This window comes from Orcinus orca, chromosome X (assembly GCF_937001465.1).
Source record: "Orcinus orca chromosome X, mOrcOrc1.1, whole genome shotgun sequence".
Classification (NCBI taxonomy): domain Eukaryota; kingdom Metazoa; phylum Chordata; class Mammalia; order Artiodactyla; family Delphinidae; genus Orcinus; species Orcinus orca.
The window spans coordinates 116,237,649-116,256,981 of record NC_064580.1 but is presented as its reverse complement, the minus strand read 5'-3'; the positions used below and the strand labels follow the sequence as shown (position 1 = coordinate 116,256,981).

General features: G+C 39.5%; 1 protein-coding gene across 7 annotated transcripts in view; it reads right to left on the bottom strand.

The window, feature by feature from the left end:
• PHF6 (PHD finger protein 6) overlaps window positions 1–12,706 on the bottom strand; it is a 52,746-nt gene extending 40,040 nt beyond the window's left edge. The window contains exons 1-3 of one of the 7 annotated variants that reach the window (XM_049704964.1): window positions 12,531–12,705; window positions 8,412–8,595; window positions 8,074–8,175 (exon numbers count right to left, since the gene is read on the bottom strand). In XM_049704964.1, coding sequence (XP_049560921.1) covers window positions 8,074–8,175; window positions 8,412–8,549 — 240 coding nt within the window. In that variant the 5' untranslated portion in view covers window positions 8,550–8,595; window positions 12,531–12,705. Of the gene's footprint in view, window positions 1–8,073; window positions 8,176–8,411; window positions 8,596–12,530 lie in introns of all 7 variants that reach the window. The other 6 variants (XM_049704963.1, XM_049704965.1, XM_049704967.1 and 3 more) reach the window with 6 other exon arrangements.
• Window positions 12,707–19,333: the final 6,627 nt, after the last annotated feature.

The window sequence follows — 19,333 nt, the reverse complement described above, 5'->3', positions numbered from 1 at the left end:
AGCACTTGTTTTTTACTAAAGTAATAGATAATTCTAAGCAGTTACTGAATAAATAATTTCAGAAGTCTCTTGGAAATCAGAGGGCAAGTAAGCCTGTCAAGCTCTTACTTAACCTAGTCTCCTGACCTAGCTCTCAATATCACATACTCCAACTCCATCCAACTTTATGAATCATCATTATGAGGAATATAAAATTATCTTATCGGAGCTTTTGAAGTTTGTTTTATTCATCTGAAAGATTCAGAGTTTTTCTGAGCTCAGATCTTTTTGTTTAAGCTCTTCTAAGATGTAGGTCTTTCAGGCTGAGGGTACTCTAAAGTGCCACGCTGCTTACTATACTTAATCTGTGAAGAACACCAACTACAATCCATGCTCAAATAAGTACCAAGACATCCCCCCAAAACCAGACATAGATTATTTTATACTACTGGTTTGGGTTCTCTTCCATTAGCACAAATAAGCGAGAAGTGATTATATAATGACATAAATTTACAGTATTCTCAATTACAAAGAAGTATCAATATTCAATGAAGGCAAAGGAAAAAAATTTGTGAATTTTTTAAAAATTAATTTATTCAGTAATAGTCAAAGACCTGATTTTCTTCATCATTAGATCTGAAGTTTCTCTTTGGCCTCACATTCATTCTCCTTAATCACCTCCAAAGTAAAACAAAGTTCATTTTATATAAACGACAGGTAAAGTATCTGCGCACATTTAAATTAATCTGCATGCCATGATGAGCTTTCAAAAAATTCACATTTATACGAATACATTCATGACGCACGTACACTTAGTTACACAGATGACAACGAAGCCAGTGAACAAATCTTCAGGAAAAAATTTACCTGTTTTTCCCCCAAAATACTGTAAGGCAAGGATCCTGCAAGCCCAATTCGGCCCATCACCTGTTTTCATAAATAAAGTTTTACTGGCACACAGACATGTTCACTTCTTTGTGTATAGTCTGTGACCACAACTGAAACAATATGGCTAGCAAAGCCTTAAATATTTATTATCTGATCCTTTACACAAAGTGTCCCAACCCCTGTCCTAAGGCAATGGTCCGTAACGGAGAGTGTTCATCAAAAATCACTTGGGAATCTTTTTCAGAAAATACCTATCTGCAACCCACCCACACCCCTTTCTGGTTTAATAGTTGGTTAAGTACCAGTGCTCTAAGGATTTGGTAGCACCATTAATTACCTGGCATCTTCTGCTTCTTTGTATGTAGTAAGCAGTGGTTGCGTTCTATACACTTTGGGTGCTCCATTTTACCCTTACTGAATGCCAAATAAGCCACACACACTCTACTTTAAATAGCACTGGCATTTAATATTCATTTAATACTTGTCAAAAGTACTTCCTCCTCCTTGAAACTCTTCCCCCTTTGAGTTCTACAGCATCATTTCCCCAGTGGAACACACTTCAAATGTCACTTTCTATGAAGTCTTTTGACTTCTCAGGTAAAATTAATTATGTCCTCTCTCCCAGCTCCCCTGTGGCATTCTTTACATACTTCTAAGGCTAAAGTACATTTATTCATGATTGCATACAAAGTGTCTAGCATTGTGCTTGGTACAAAGTAGGCACCCAATTAAGTATCTGATAAATGGACAGACAGATGATTTCTAGAATCTAGATGGAGGCCTTGACGAATACAATGCCTGAGGAAAACAACAAAAATTTAACACCCTACTGGTAGAGTGAAGGTTGAAGAAACATGAAAACGCCCTTGTTTGAGGCATACACAGCTCTCCACCATCCTGAACAAATAACCAACCTGATTTTTCCCTCTAGATTTCTCTCCTTCCTCTTCAAACTGCTAGAGCTGCAAACAACACTAAAACACTGATTAACCAAAACACAGGAATTTTATGCTTATACTATTACTTCCGTGGTCAATTTACACCTAGCCCATTATTTAAGCTTCACACTATCATCCAATTGAAGCCCTTCCCTCCTTCAAATTCAGCCAACAGTTAATGAGTGCCCACTTACTAGAGTATAACTGAGCACAAATGATACGCCAAGCATCATGCTAAGTGTTTTCCATGCATTTCCCCCACTTAATCCTATGCTGGGCAAAGAAAATACAGTCTGCTCTCCCAGAGTTCACAACACAGTGGAGAAGAATGGCTTGCGCACGTGTAACAAGTACAATGCATATTGTTAAACTCTATGACAGAGGTGAAGGTTGAGTTAGACTCAGAAACAGACAGAAGTTCTGAGAGGCAGCTAGGAGATGAATAACATCTGTACATGCACAGATATGGGGACAAGCAGAGGATACTTGGGAAACCGAGAGGAGAGGGGATGACATTAGGAATGGAAAAAGTGGGTTAAGGTACGACTTCTGAAGGGCAGATATTATTTTGTAGGCAGTAAGGAATCAGTAAAGGTTTGGAGTCAGGAAGTGAGTGATACTAGGTTATAAAAGTAGAGATCAAGTAAATACCAGCAGTATGTTGGAAGGATGGGAAGAGGAAGACTGGATACAGGGTCGCAGTAAGAAAGACAAGAGGGCTGAGACATCCCAGAAGTAGAATCGATGTGACTGATGTGGAAGAAGGAAGAACTGAAGGTAAATGATTCAGAAAGAGAATCTGGTTTCAGGGTAGGGAGATGATAAATACTGGTTGTGTTTAAGATGCCTGCAGGACATCTATGTACAGCAGACAAATATGCTGCCATTATTATACTTCATCCTCCACAATGACTACTGTGTATCACCTGTCTCCTGAAAAATCCTGCCTATCTAAGTTGAAATTCCTGCTAATGTTTGAAGACCCTGTAATCATCCCACCTTTCTCAATTCTAATCCATTACTGCCAGTCTCAATGACCCATTCTGTTATAGTTAACCTATTTCATGGACTCATCCTTTTTTTTTTTAAACTTACCATCTCTAGGAAGTAGTCTTAACCACCTAAATTGGCAAGATCCCTCCCGCACAGAATAAAAAGGTGTATCTATAAATTGTCATGTATGCAGATTCATGGCATGCCCAATATCTAGATCATGAACTCTCAAAATGAGACACCCTGTTTGGGGTGCCAAGCACTCTACTGGTACTGAGTAAATAAACTAAACACTATGTAAAATTTGTCTTTTTATTTTCAGAGGCTACAAAAAGTATCTTGAGGGCAATAGAGACTTGGCATATTCTTACATAGTATGTATGTAGGATTTCTGTCCCCAAAACAATGCTATTAACAGAATATATTAATAGGAGTCTGATTATGTCCTAAGTTCAGTACTATTTCCATCTTTATTAGAAAACTTCTAAGCTCTAATCATTACATTTTTTAAAATGTGATTTTTGGTTAGGTAGCTTAAAAGGCAGTCTAGTATAACCTAGAGAGTAAGAGTTCTGGCTTTGGAGATTAAGAGTTCTGGCTTTGGAGTTAACTGGCCCTGGATTCAAATTCCAGCTCTGCCACTTACTAGCTATATGACCATAGTCAGGTTACTTCTCTGAGCCTCAGTTTCCTAATCTGTAAAGTGAGAATGAATACCTTCCTATCTCACAATATGACTGTAAGGATTAAAAAGGTTCATGTATTTAAAGTACTTAGCCCAGTTCCTAGCACATATTAAGTGTTCAATAAATGTTAGCTATTTCTGCTACTGAAAAAAGCAGGAAAAATGTTCAAAGGACTTCTTAAGACATGTGAGTAAAATTTAGTTTGAAAAAGGGAAAGTTTAGGAATGACCTGAGGATAGTCATCAAGTTTATGAAGGACTTTTCATTTTTAATATAGAAAAAACCAAATATTTCTTTTAATGGAAAGAGGCAGACCTAGAATAAATGACTCTAACTTAAGTGAGATACTTGAGTTATACAGGAGGATGAATTTCGCAACTGTGAAGAGTGTTATATAATACTGGTCCTGTTTCAGGTTGCTTGGGTAGAATCACAATTTCTTGATATATTTAAAATAAGATAGACAAAAAAATCTATGTTACATGGCTTTTAGGTAATCTTGCCTAAGGGGAAGGAAAGTGAACTAAATGGCCTCTCAACTCCTTCTGTTCCTAGAGTCTGTGATATATGTGACATAGGTACCAATTTTAACAGTAACTATCTGATGTGGATACTCTTTTTCTTTTCTTTTCCTTTTTTTTTTTTTTTTGGTGGGATCTTAGTTCCCTGACCAGGGATTGAACCCTGGTCCCAGCAGTGAAAGTGCCGAGTCCTAACCACTGGACTGCCAGGGAATTCCCCCGATGTAGATACTCTTAATGATCTCACCACCTAGTTTCATCCAGCAAGAGTATGTTCTTCAAATATACTCAAGTGTCTCCTTAAACAAATGAAAACGGCAACGATAACTCATAATCTTACTTGGAAATTTGCATTTCTTGGCTAGATGGCTGGAGAATAAGCGTAGATGGTACAGATGTGGTGTCTCCACATATGAATTCAAGAGGAACTAGAAACCATTCTGGAAAAAAAAAATCTGTCTTAATTGCAAAAACAGAGTCTCAAATTATAAAAACCTTAGTAGGCTGGCAAATGTCTCCTGGTCCATCTTGGTGCTTAAAGGTGATGTAAAAGAGATGAATATGTTCGTGTGGAATGGCTTTCCTCCCTGATCCTTGTGGCTGACATGAAAATCTTGGAAAATGGCCTATGGCAGCAAGAACACACTTGCCACCCATACCTCCTGCTCTACTGTGAATTCCCATCCTCTCAAGACTCTGACCCATCTGGCCGCCTATATACTTTCACCTCAAACCCCAGACTCTTCTCTTTATACTTTTCTTTGGGGCAAGTGAAAACCTCTGGAGCCAGCACGAGATACAGACTGGAACCTGTCTTAAAAGCACCCATGGACCAGCACTCCTGTTTTTCATTATTTTCAACGGGAATTCATGACCCACTTTTCACCTAAAATCTAGATGAACAGGAGCCAGGGCAGACTCACAGGATAAAATGCCTTAAAAAGTCAATTATGGAAACTGATTATCTAGTTTACACGTAGCTTACCTACTTACATGAAACTCTTCACTTTTTTTCTCCCTTTCTATTTGATTTATGGCCCTTTTATTGCTTAGACAAATCTACAAAGGGAAAAGTAAATAAGAAAACCAAAATCTGGAATTTTGGTTACTTGATAGTATTTCACATAAAAATGATGTAATGGAAGGGACAAAACTAAAGGTTAAAAGGTGACTTAAAAATTATTTCAAAATTAAACATACAAATGCTACTCCAGTCCTAGCCCCTATGTAAATTATTTAAATTCTGACATTTTAAGAGAAGGAAAGGGAGCAAAATTATATACCTGGCTCAAAAGTTCTCTCCTTCTGCCACTATTCCTCAATGCTGGATGCCCACAGCCTCAAAATGGCTACAAAACACCTTTCCTAAGGGAATTCCCTGGTGGTCCACTAGCTAAAACTCCATGCTTTCACTGCCAAGGGTGCAGGTTCAATCCCTGGTCGGGGAACTAAGATCCCACGAGTCATGCGGCACAGCCAAAAAAGAAAAGAAAAAAGAAAAAACCCACACCTTTCCTAAGGTAACTCTTTATATCTCTTATAGCACTCTTTAGTTATGCAACATCACTGTTTAGTAAGCAGTGATACAGCATTATCCGTTTACTGTTGGTGACTTGTCCTAAGTTATATAATGTGTCAGTGGCAGTTATTTAAAAACAGGCCTCGTGAATTCCCAGCCCAGCATCCTTTTCATTAGCCTACAACAATATTAGCAGGATCTTATTATTACTTACGAACAATAACTACAACAGGGGCTACCATTTATCAAGTCTTAACCATGTACCAGGTACCATGCTAAATCCTGTATCGTCTCTTTTTTGATTCTCACAATATCCCTGGAAGGCAAGTACTACCGTTATCTCCTTTTGGCAGGCGAAGAAAACATGGTGTAGAGAAGTAAATCAACTTGCCCAGGGTCACCCAGCTAGTTAGTTACTAAAGCTTGTGGTCTTAACCTCCAATACTGTTCTACTCCCTAGATCAAGGAACAAGCTTAGTTATTTATAACTCACTACACTTGGGCAAAAAAATTAACTCCCTACACCATACCATTAAAAATTAATCAAGGGCTTCCCTGGTGGCGCAGTGGTTGAGAGTCCGCCTGCCGATGCAGGGGACGCGGGTTCGTGCCCCGGTCCGGGAAGATCCCACATAACGCGGAGCGGCTGGGCCCGTGAGCCATGGCCGCTGAGCCTGCGCGTCCGGAGCCTGTGCTCCGCAACGGGAGAGGCCACAACAGTGAGAGGTCTGCGTACCGCAAAAAAAAAAAAAAAATTAATCAAAACCATTTATAATAGTGAAATCTGTACAAAGTTCTGATGCTTTCTGCACAAACAGGTACAAATAAATTAAATCTCCATTGAATTCAGCAATACTGCCAGATGTATGCTGCTGCTTCATATAAAACTAGGCACTGTATTTGTTAATAACACAGTAACATCAGGGACCAAAACTGCTTCTGTTCTGACTAGAGCAGCCATGTCAAATAACAAAAATGCTAACAAGTCAGGATGTAGATGCATTTTCCAGGAATATTCATAATGCCAAGGAATAAATAATGGGGTGATAAGGGTTACAGTACAACTAGCTTCAAGTAAATAGTATTCTTTCTTTGTACCCAAAGTTGTTTTTAAGGACTAGGAAATAAAAACATAACTGCTCTGGTTCTCAAAACTCAGCAAGCCACAGTAACATGAAGAAATCTAAAACCACCAAATTAAAAAAAAACTCATTTTTAAAAAAATGCAGCATTCTATTGCTATCTACAGTTTTGAGGGTGGGGAATATAAACAATTTCACAGTTAAGATCTCACTACAACAAAAACTGTCTGACCTCTGAATTCCCATTTGTGCCAATACTGATTCTAGGGTTTGAGACTATTTATCCTTAAAACAAATCTCAAATGTTATCTTTGAACTTCTTCATATTGCTTTTCTCTTTTTTTTCAACTAATACTAGAAAACTGACTACTTTTCAAAATAGATTATTCCTGACATCAAAATGATAGCCCCCGGGCTTCCCTGGTGGCACAGTGGTTGAGAGTCCGCCTGCCGATGCAGGGGACATGGGTTTGTGCCCCGGTCCGGGAAGATCCCACATGCCGCGGAGCGGCTGGGCCCATGAGCCGTGGCCGCTGAGCTTGCGTGTCCGGAGCCTGTGCTCCGCAACGGGAGAGGCCACAACAGTGAGAGGCCCACGTACCGCAAAAAAAAAAAAAAAATGATAGCCCCCCCTTTCCCATTAGATTCTTTACGAAATATGAGATTACTTAGTGCCTAGGAACATAGATATATGTTCTGCCAAACCCATCTTTAAAATAATGAAACACTTGATAGTGGAGCTACTGAAGGTACATTTACAGATGTAATTTCAATAAAGAGCTCAGAGGAGAAAAATAACCAAATGAGAAGACACTGTCTCAATGTAAACCACAATGTATTAAATAGCAACAGAGACGACACTACCTCTCCAACAGAGCAATACAGTATCTTGCCAAACTGGTTACTTGGTAGTGAAGACAACTGTAGGAACATTACACTTAGCACAGCTTCAGAAAAACTGTAAGATTCACCAAAAGTTATCCAAAGTCAGAAATGCTGTGTTGTATAGCTGAACCATGGTAAAATACATTGTGCAGCAACTACTAACATTTTCCTGTTGAAAGGGTTCTGTCATCTTCATTTGTAATGATCACAATTACTTTATTAATGGAAAATGAAAACATTTCAGAATTTTAATTATCAAAATATACGTGAATGAAGACTTTAACACATGAAATATTCAAATTAAGCAAACTGCTTGTTTTGTAAGTCAACATGGCCTCCAAGAAGATTTTAATTATTTTTGAAAAGAAAAAAAATGAATATACATATTGATTCACTCCTTTTTCACTGATAGACAAATAAGTTAAACCTAGCCTTGCAATTTGCTGATTTGGGGAAAAAAATAAGACTGCAATTAAAAAAATTACACTCAGTTAATAACACGATACACTCTAAAATAAGCAATTTCCTCCTTAATGAGCTTAAAGTAAGTTTTATTCTCAAGAGGCAGAAATACCAACTTACCAGCTTCGTGCCTCTTTTAATTTCCTTTTGGACATCTTCAATAGAAAATCCACCAAGACTTTCGTTATCAGAGTGTGATGATACCAAAGCAGATGAAAAGAGCTATAAATTACATTTAAAAAAAATTAAGGTTCATATATAAAGAAATTACAGTGAAACAGTGAATAAGATGCTAAATTTAAAAGGAAATATTCAAGTAAAAATGGCATAGCATTAGGGAGAAACCATTTCTTAGAAGTTTAACTGGTTTTGCTGTTTTGTTTTGTTTAGTAATCAGGAATATTCATTATTAAGATTCTCATGGTTTCAGATCTCTTGGTTGCTGCGGGCATACTTACCATGCACTTATGGTGTGCTGCCACCTTCTGGTTTTCAGATATTAGTAACTGTCCACATTCCTTGTCTCTATTTGACTTACAAAAGCCACATTTGCGCTGTCTTGTAGGCCCTTTTTTCTGTTCAACTGAGCTTGACATGATTTTTAAATTGCCTTTAGAATGCCACTTTATGTCTCAAGAAATGCTACAGAGAATAAGAAGGGCAACAAAATGGTTAATTTTGTTTTAAAAATCAGTTTACACAGTAATATAAATTGCTTAATATTTGACCTAGGTCTTAATATATGCATTTAAAAATAGCTATTTAGTATAGACAAATTAATATTCAAACCTCTGTAATTTTAAAAATGTACAGCATATGCATAAAGATAAGTTAATGAAGTACTGAGAAAAATCAAACTGCTCTCAAATTAAGGGACATGTGAAATAATTAGAACTATTTCTGCATGGATACATAAAACACGAACAGTGTATGATATTAAAATAGTCATCTGCTGACATAATTAATGAAAAACATTTTTCATGTATAGCTAGCTAGGTGCCCCTTCAAGGAGACAAAGAATTATACATCTAAGAGCAGAGCAAAAACTAATAAGAGAACTACACAATATCCAGGGTGAACAGAATTCTGTAACTGCACAACTCCTTAAAGCTCACATATTGATAATCCAACAAATGAGAAATGAATTTACATAACCATGACTTTGGAACACTTATTTTTAAAAGCTGAATTATTTTCAAGTTTAAAAAAACCATGTATACATCTTTATTAGTTTTTGCTATTGTATTCCTTTTGCAAGTAAGGAAAACATTCAGCTTTACACCAGTCTATTCAAAAACGCAGACTTTAGGAACCAATCATTTATAAAAACAACTGTATTATCTGACTCTGAGATTTACTCCAAAAATATGCTTATTAAAGTTACAAACTGACAGTCGTGTTCTAAATGTAGTAACTTTCATACCTTAATTAGTAATACTGTATAAAGAAAGGGAAATTTTTCTGAATGAGCCTTAAATTTAGTCAAATTATAACTATAGGTAGTATAGTCAAACAAAAAAAGGGAAGAAAAGCTCTAACATGGAAGGTTTCAGATTTAGATCATCAATCTCAACATGGATTCTTCAGAAGACTATAAACAAATGTAGAATCAGTTATTTGAATTGTGGAGGTTTCCCAAATCAACATAACTAAGCAGTTCAGGACCCAGGTTACCACAACACACATTACAGTCAATAAAATCTCAAATTTTTGTGTTAACATTTACTAAATTCTTTCCATTCCTCCATACATTTGAACATTTTCAAAATATGTTGAAAAAATGGACTCACTAACACTACACTGTTTCTTTCTGAGAAGCACTTGCTCACCAACAAGAACAGGAGCAGTTGGAAGCCAGCAAGGTGGTAGCTGCAAACCATTCAGTGCTTTACAATGTAACAATGCAAATACTTAAAACTGAACACGAAGTTACAAAGAAACAGGTCTTCTCAGCAATTTACATCTAGGTTTTTCTCTTTAATGAAACTTCAAAGGCCCTGACAGTCTCTGCATTGATGGGTTTAACAAACTCTTAAGGCTATTTACAATTTTAAATACTTCACTCTTCCAAATGGCATCGGATACTTTACAACAGTACTGTATTCATAGCACTGGCTATAAACCGTGAAACTGATTGAAAACAGGCAGCAAATACTTTTAGGATTAAAGAAAAAAAAAAAGAACATAACAGAGAAACAAAAGAAACAAAAGGGGAAGTGTGTTTGCATTTGCTCAGGCAAATATGTGTTCAGTTGCTTTATCAAGAATGTAGCTGCCAACATCTTTAGAATTAAATATGCAAAACATCAAAATTCATAAATAGCTCCAGAATTTGCTACTTGAGTTCTAAATTAGCTTTCTTTACTACTGTGCAATGAACAGTAAGCACTCTGAAAGCACTGTAATGTATTCAGCATTTCTCCTGGTCATCCTTGGCCAGCTGAAAGGATGGCACATTATGAATCCAATCTATACAGACGTCTTAATGTGTAATTTCTGTACAACCTTAGCATAAGCTATAAAAACAGCTTAAGACAAAGTAAATTCCTAGATTAGAACATCACTTTTTATTCTTAAAATTAATTCTGAAAATGGTGTCCCCAAAATTCTACCCATATTGAATCCTGCCTCTTTCCATTTATAAACAGGTAAATTTCTCATCCTAATTTTGAGAACTTACTTTTCTAGGTATCAAAGACCCCAAAATCTAAAAGAGAAAAAAAGGTACACTTTATTTTGCATTCAAAAATACTCTAGTGTATTTTTCCTGTAATCAGTTTAAATATAATTTGTAAAGTGAACAGAAACGCACATAAAAGTGCACCAAACCAATTAAAAACTTTCCCCAACGTGCAATGAGTAAATGGATTTTTCCACTAAAATTCAAATAATGCATCTGTGCATATCTTGCTAATTTTTTTTACAGCCTCCTTGTAAAACATGAAGTGGAGAACATCATGGAAACAATGACTCCTAGTAAAAATGTCTTCATCATAAAAATGCAGATTTTTATCTAATGCTGTCACATTTGTGGTCTCTACTTGAGGAGAATAAGGGCATTCCAAGGACCAATATTAAGGGGTTCATAATGATCCATACAGTATATGGCATTTTAATTTTAGTCTAAAAGGTTTTTCAGGGCATGCGGAGATCAAACTTTGATGCTTCCACCCAACAATGAAACCTTTTCCTTAAAAGAAACATAGCATTATGGATAATGTTATAAAGCAGAAATAAAGAGGCAAAGATAACAGCGTGAGAAACATAATTTAAATGTCCGAAAAAATATAAAAACCCGATTAGTTAGGCTGAAGCAATCAGTGCATTTCAGATTTTCCAAGATGCTTTAAAGCACCAAGGTGGAAATAACCTGAAACATCAAGGAGAGCATTCAAGAACCAACTCGAGAGCTCATTCAGTGTCTGATATCTTAAAGACCATTTTCACGGAAAAACAAAACAAAACAAAAACTGCAGTTCCGGAAGATCAAACAATTCCACACGCAAGGAAGTTGAAATATACAGATCAAAATATATAAACGATCCAAGAAGCAGTATTTCTGTCAGGAAAGTTACACTGGAGAGAAATAAACGAATAAGAGATGAACCGGAAGGGCACCTGAATTTGGTTGCACGATATTATTACATGCTTCGCACTGCTTTTTGCGGTTATTCAAAAGGAAACTAAAGGAATTTTCCAGTTGTTTCAAACCCAAGGGTAGAGAAAGAATTTGAACTGTATGAATAAGACCTGATATTACGTAGTAAGCCGATAAAAAGAAAAGGTTTTTCGAAATTAAAGGATTTTTCAACTTCCACGCAGAATATCGAAACGAAGAAATTTCAAAAGAATGCCGTGCTGCTCGTCCATATAATAAAGGATGGTACACATAACGTACCGGAGCCTCTCCGTTATTTATTCCTCAATACACACTAGACTCCAAGATCTCTCTCTAATCAAGCGCTAGATAAACTCGCAAAACTATCTTCCAATAAAGCACTTTAGCAGGTTCCTTTCGGTCGTAAAGTCAGGGTCCCCTAATTGTCCTTTTCCAATCCTCCTGGATCCAGGAAAATATCACCCTACCACTTTCTTTAACCCTCCTCCCGCCAGGAGTTCGCCCTCTAATAGTCTTCGTTTCCTATCTCAGTTTCACCCCTAATTCCCCCCACCCCGGAGTTTTTCCTCATTCCGTAAGGTTACCCTTCTTGCCATCCTAACAATTCTTCCTCTCACTCTTCCCAAACTGGGAGTCTCCCTCCTTCCCAAATATGTCCTAAGCGATGGCAAAGGCTAAAAATTCCCGGTATTTTGTCCTCCTTAAATGTTGCGCCCCCTCCCCCGAAGTCTAGGCTTAAGCCTAACCTCTCCCTTGGCTCCTCCGAAGCACTTTTCTCAGCAGCCTCTCTGCCAAGCGCCTTCAATGAGCGGCGCTTCTGGGGTCCCTGACAATAAAGCGAGACCACCAAGAGTCCCCCTTAACAACGGGCAGGGGCGGCGGCCTGGCCACCGCCATCCTCCTTGTCTTCTCCCGCCGGGCAGAGAATGGGGGGCCCCAAGGTACCGTGGGGACTCACCGGCGGGGCCCAGAGGCGAACGGCAGGGGAGAAGCGCCAATGAGGGGAAAGAGAAAGAACTCGGTCTTGGTTCTCCGGCAGCGCCTGGGAGCGGGGTTCTGTCGCCGGAGGTTGTTTCCTTTCATTCGAGAACAGACGGGCTCGCGGAGCGCCCTTACGTCGCCCCCCTCGCACGCAACGACTCACATAGCGTTAATACGTCTCGAGCGCGCCGCGGGCCCTGATTGGCTGCAGCGAGGAGGCAGCTGAAGCCGTAGAGCCACAACGCATGTGCAGAAGCCACCCCCGGTACGGATCGGGGCGGCAGGCCCCGCCTCCTGCTCGCGCGCGTACCTTCTATTCTCCGGTCCGCCGCTCAGCCAAGTGTTTGGGGGCAGGATCCGAGGAGATAGAGAAAGAGATTCAAAGATATCGCTGTGGGTTGGGCGGAGAAGGGGCTGGGTTGGGACTAGAAACCGTTGGCCAGAGGCCCCGGGTAACCAGTTTTCAACAGTGATTCAAGTGGGTAGGCCTTATCCCTTGCACTTGTTCACCGAGGCCTTTTCATATCCATTATTTCATTGTACTCTTCGTGGCATCCCTTTGAGGTCCCCCGTTCTCTCGTTTTACTGCCAGGAAAGACTGAGAAGCTCGTAGTGGAGTCAGTCTGCCTGGATTTCAATCTTTGGGCGAATAATTTTTCATCTCCGTGCCTTAAATTTGTGTCTTTAAAATGGGGATAAAAATAGTATCTCACGGGTTTATTGTGAGGAAGAAATGAGATAATGCCAGTAAACCGTGTATTAGCGTCCCTGGCGTATAACAGGCCCTGTATAAATTCTGAGATTTTTCATAATCAGAAAAGATAAGTGATTTTCTTCATATTTCACACAGGTAAACCTGACACCTAAACTGAGCGCTTTCCTCTGATGTATGAAGCCAGATTGTGTGGGTTTGAATCTCAGCTCCCCCACTTCTAGCTCTATGACCTTGAGCACGTTGCATTACCTCTGTCCCTCAGTTTCAGCACATCCAAAATGGAGATCACAGTGGTGTCCATCTCATAGGATTGTTAAGAGAAATGAGTTAATATATGTAAATCACATAGAATAACGCTTGGGCACATAGTATGCCCTATGTAAGGGTCAGCTTTTGTTATTTTCTACTGGGCTCACAGACTGCTAGCCAGTGGTTTAAAAGAAAAGAAAAGAAGTTCCTAACAAACCAATGAAATTTTAAAGATGCCCTTCAAGTAGCTATTTTTCCTGTAAAAAAAAAGGGGGTGGGGGAAAGCAGTGGATTTTCATTGTTTTGATCCACTGCTGTTTCTATGCTACTTCATCATTCTTTTTATTTTTCACTGCAATGACAACATTAAATTGTAATCCTCAAGGGAACAGTAACCATGTTTGATGTAACCTTGTATCCCATACGAACAGGTACCTAATAAGGGTGGATAAAGCAGCACCCTTAGCCCTTTCACCCAGGCCCTGTACCCTTGAAAGGGAGTGGCTGGAAATTTACATAAGAAGATCCAGAATGTGTATTCCAAATATTCACAGTGTGTTTGAAAACAGGTCCTCCCCCCAGGCCCAGCATCATTTTCCACCAACTTTACACACTTACTGATGTCAGGATGAGACTGAAGATTGTGTAATTGACAAAATTTAGTGCCTGTGCAGTATGTCATCTTTTTAGATTTCTTCACAAATCCCCATATTTTACTCTCTTTTATTCATTCTCTCATCCATGCATTCCTTCTAACAAAATTTGATTGAATAAACATCTGCACAGCTGCTAAGTTCCAAACACAAGAGAGACATAGATCAACTCAATCCCTGACCTTGAGCTCATGGTCTAAAAAGGGAGACAGACAAGCAAACAAACACAGTGTGATGTGATAAATGCTATATTAGGTGTGTGCCTGGTACAGACATCCTCTATTATGTACAAAGCACTATGCTAAGGTACAATGCAACAGTGAATAAGACACAGCCTTTGCCCTCAACTATTTACAGTCTAACAAGGAAAAGACAAATAGCTACTATAGAGGATGGACTGCAGCATGTGCATTTGCGGTGGAAAGGAAGTGCAGGGAGAGTTCAGGAGAGGAAGAGATCAGTGACTCCAGTTAGTTTCAGGTCCCAGGTCTGGTAGCCAGTTCCAGTTAGCATGACTGATAGATGCAGCCTGTTATTTCAAGGGCTACAGAAAGGAGTCAGATTGTGATAACGTGCTCTTAACAATGCCTGAGGATAGAGCATTGGATCTCTTCATCTCTTATTGATTCACCAGCACACTTCCACCAACACTCTTCCTTTTCCTTTCACTTTTTGCTTCAGGCCCTAGATCCTGCTTTTTTTTGTACCTCACTCTCAGCAAAGTCTTTAACTTCCTGACTTATTTAGAGTAGGGCCATCTGAGCTAAGCTACTTTATCTTGTACACCCATCCTCTCTGGCTTCCTTCAAGATTCAGAGAGAGAATTGTCCTTTCTGCTTTTTAAAGCTAAAGCTGTGGCTTTAATCACATCTTTTCTGTACTCTGGAGGAACTGATTCCCTACTTATTTTCTGCTCCAGCAGCATCAATTGCCCTGCTTTCATTTACCTTCAGTGCTAGACTCTACCTTCACTGCCAGGCTGTGTTCTTTCCCTCCCATTGCTCTCCCATCACTCATTCGGCAGACATTTGCAGATATTTTCTGTATGCCAGGTATTATGCCAGACATTGGACATTTGAAAAGGAGTAAGACACGGCTCCTGCCTTCAAGGAATTCTCAGTCTAATGAGAAAGAAAAACAGGTATTTCTAATGAGAAAGAAAAACAGAATTTCAGTGCAATAGGTGAAATGCTATAATAGAATTACATACGGCAAAGTTTGGTGGACTCTGTCCAGTGGAGCAGGAAATACATCCCTGGGGAGGAAATGTTTTGAGTTGGGTCTTAAAAGACAGGTCCAGATCCAGAAAAATCTGGATCCCATCTTCACAACTTTTCTCCGTCTTCATTCTTGACGTCTCTGTTACATTTGACACTTTAGGCCATTTACTTGTTCTGAAACTTTCACCTTCCTTGTCTTGTAACATGGACTCTGACTCTGGCTCCCTGGCTGCTATTTCAGTCTCTTTTGTATGTTTCTCTTCTTCTCTTTTTAAATGTAGGCTTCTCCCTAGACAGAGTCCTAGACCCCCACCCCCTTCCAGTCCAGCCAGTCTTAAACTTTGGAAGTTTGTTAAAAATGCAGATTCTTTGGCACCTGGAGGATTCTGAAGGTTTGGGTCCAGGAATCTGCCTTCTTAAACTGCCCAGATAGTCTGATGCCAATCTGTTGAGGACCACACATTAAGAAACATCCCTCATTCTTTTTTTGTAGAATTGATACAGTCTCTTGACTTTCACTACCCTGTAAACAACCATTTAGCAACTGCATCTGCTCTGGTTAGATTAGCCCTGTCCTTGAGCTCAAATCACTATGTCTAGTACAAGCAAGTTCATCCTATCTAGCAACTAAAAAGTAATTTTTTCCCCATCTTCAGTGTTTTTGTGTAAGATACCGCTAGCATTTCTGCTCCTGCCTAAACCAAAGGCTAAATTCACGTAGTGCCTAAATTCACTCCCTTCTAGCTGTAATCAACACCAGTGGATTATGCATTCATTCATTAAGTACCTATTGATCACCTACTATGTGTTAGATAAATATGGACATGGTCCATTTGGGTGTAGTGGGGGAGAAAGACCTTAATCAATTAATCACATAAACCACTGTAAAATTATGACAACTTTTGCACGATTGGTTCAGAAGGAAGCAAATGTCACTTACATGGAACTGAAGTCTACTTGTGTTTTGTATGTTGGATACATTTTATATTTTTTATTCTTTATTTTTAAAGTTGATGGATTAAGTATATTAAATGTTTCTGTGAAAAACGATAGAATGCTATATATTTGTGTGAGATGCTGCATAAGAGTCAGAAGACCTGGGTTTGAATTTCTGGCCTGCCACTAACTAGCAGAGTTACCTCGGGTTATTCATTTGACTTCTCTGAGCCTTTGTTTATACATCAGTCAAATGAGATTACTGTTACTTGCAAAGCTGTTATGGAGCACAAGGACAGATAATGACGTACATTAAAGTTCTTGCCCCAATAAATATGAAGGACAATTATTATTATTCTTTGTATCCCTTAACTGCCATATCATCTGTTTGGTCTACCTGCTAATGTAGGCTACCAGCATTTGGTGCCTATGCTCTTCTACTTAGGTTGTTTTTTCTAAGTTTTTTAAAAAATTAATTTATTTTATTTTAGGCTGCATTGCGTCTTCGTTGCTGTGCGCAGGTTTTCTCTAGTTGCAGCGAGCGGGGGCTACTCTTCAATGCAGTGCGCAGGCTTCTCATTACGGTGGCTTCTCTTGTTGTGAAAGCACGGGCTCTAGGCGTGTGGGCTTCAATAGTTGCAGCACAGGGGCTCAGTAGCTGTGGCTCGTGGGGTCTAGAGCACAGGCTCAGTAGTTGTGGCGCATGGGATTATTTGCTCTGCGGCATGTGGGATCTTGCCGGACCAGGGCTTGAACCCGTGTCCCCTGCATTGGCAGGCAGATTCTTAACCACTGCGCCACCAGGGAAGTCCCTCTACTTAGTTTTTGTTGTTGTTGGCCACCCTACGGAGCTACCCTTGTACCTAAGTGAGGAGATGGGGACCTCGGGAGACTTTGTGTTGATGTCTTTCCCTAGTTTAGCAATTTGAAGCTGGGTGTGGAGAATGGACAATGGAAAAGAGTAGAAAATGGAGAATGGGAAAGAGACTGTAATGAAGAACAGGGAGAAGTGGAATTGGAATGGAATGACATCATCTCAAGAGTTTGTTAATAAAACAGCAGCCCAAGCCCCCCACCCCAGTAATTCTGGCATAGATATGAAATGGGGCCCAGCTACTATATTTTTAGCAAGCTCCCCAGGTAAGACTGTTATAGACACGAAAGTTTGAGAACCACTGACCTATAGCCTTCAAGCTGAAAACAAGAAAAAAAAAAACCTTTTCACTTGGGCATGTCATCAGTTTCATCTGAGTGCCCAAGAGACTTCATTCTGATAAATATCATTCTTAGACATAGTTGTTAGTGAGGACATGTGAGGTCACATCCTTATAATTGGCTTTGCCATTGGGTCCCAGGTAATCTTGAGCATCTTTGTTCCTTGGCCCTATTTTTGCTGTTGGTTAAATAACATGATCAGACAAGTCTACACTAATCTCACATATTATAATAATAAGTCTAAAAACTAGAGGAATTATATATGAATAAGATTTGTGGGGAGCTAATATTCACAATGAGATATAGTCTGTGCCAGGAGACAAAAACCAAATGGCCTGGACAAAAATCCGAGTTTCAGGTTAACTTCTCAGTTACTTCAGCCTTAGTTTCCTCATCTGTAAACTGAGGATGACGGAAGTACCTGTCTCAAGGATTTTTTTTTTGAGGATTGCTTGAGATAATCCACATGCAGCATCTGGCACAGTTCCTGGCCCACAGAGCTCAATAACCATTAGCTACAAGAGCTAGCTTTATGGGCAGCAATATGGAGTGTTCTACTTAAGAGTAGCTATAGCTGTCTCCAGGTTTTCCGATAAGTGGAATAGGGAGACAAAAGGCCTTTGTTTCTTTATTTCTGCTGTTCTTGCTTCCTACAACTCCTCTGACAGCTTTCTTCGACTTGCTAGGACCTAGCAGCCTTCAAAACCTGGTTCAGGTGTCAGCCCTTTACTTCCTGGAAGCTTTAATTACCCTTTGATTGGGTGAACCTCCCCTCCTCTGCTCCCATAGCATCCTGGCCAGACCTCGATCTCATCATTTACCACATTATATTGAAATTATATGTACTTCTGTCTTTCCCACTAGACAGTGAGCTCTTTGGGAGGAGAGACCATGTCCTAATCCTTTTTCTACCCTTTCGCACCTAGCATAGTGCTTGTCCCATAAATGTTGGACATGCCAGGAACATGCCAGGGAGCCAGTGGTTACTGCTGTTGGGAGACGTTTTCCTGTCTGAGACTGCTGTCTTGTATTCTGGGCCTTGGCTCCTACAACTCTCTGTTGCACTTAGAATCATTTAATGCAATTTAGCAATTAATTACACACTGTATACACTATGTTATTCTCTAATTGCTTCATATGTTAATCTACCACTTACTTCCTCTTCCCTCGGGCATTAAGAGAAGAAATGGCTATAAATGGAAAGTGGATGATCTAGCTATAAGCCACACCCAGTTGTCCATCAAGTCTGCTTATTGAATGCCCAGGGTATCATGGATGCTACTATTAATCACCAGACGTGAATGCTAATGAAAAAGTAGCATAGGGCTTCCCTGGTGGCGCAGTGGTTGAGAGTCTGCCTGCTGATGCAGGGGACATGGGTTCGTGCCCCGGTCCGGGAAGATCCCACATGCCGCGGAGCGGCTGGGCCTGTGAGCCATGGCCGTTGGGCCTGCGCGTCTGGAGCCTGTGCTCCGCAGCGGGAGAAAAAAGAAAAAGTAGCATAATTTACCACAAGTGCCTAGAACATTTAGACACTCAGTGTTTGTTAAATGAATGAGTGATTTAGTGAAAAACAGTAGTGAACTTGATTAGACAGAAATCAGGAGCCCTGGCTTCTAATCAGATCTCTATCGCTTCATGTTGAACTTGAAATGTCACTTCATCTTTCTGGGACACACTTTCAGGTTCTAAAAAACATGATGAAATCAGACTAGATTATCTTTAAGATCTCTTCCAATTTTAATATGCAATTCTTCCTACCAATAGTTAGAAGACTCCTCAGGAGTCAACA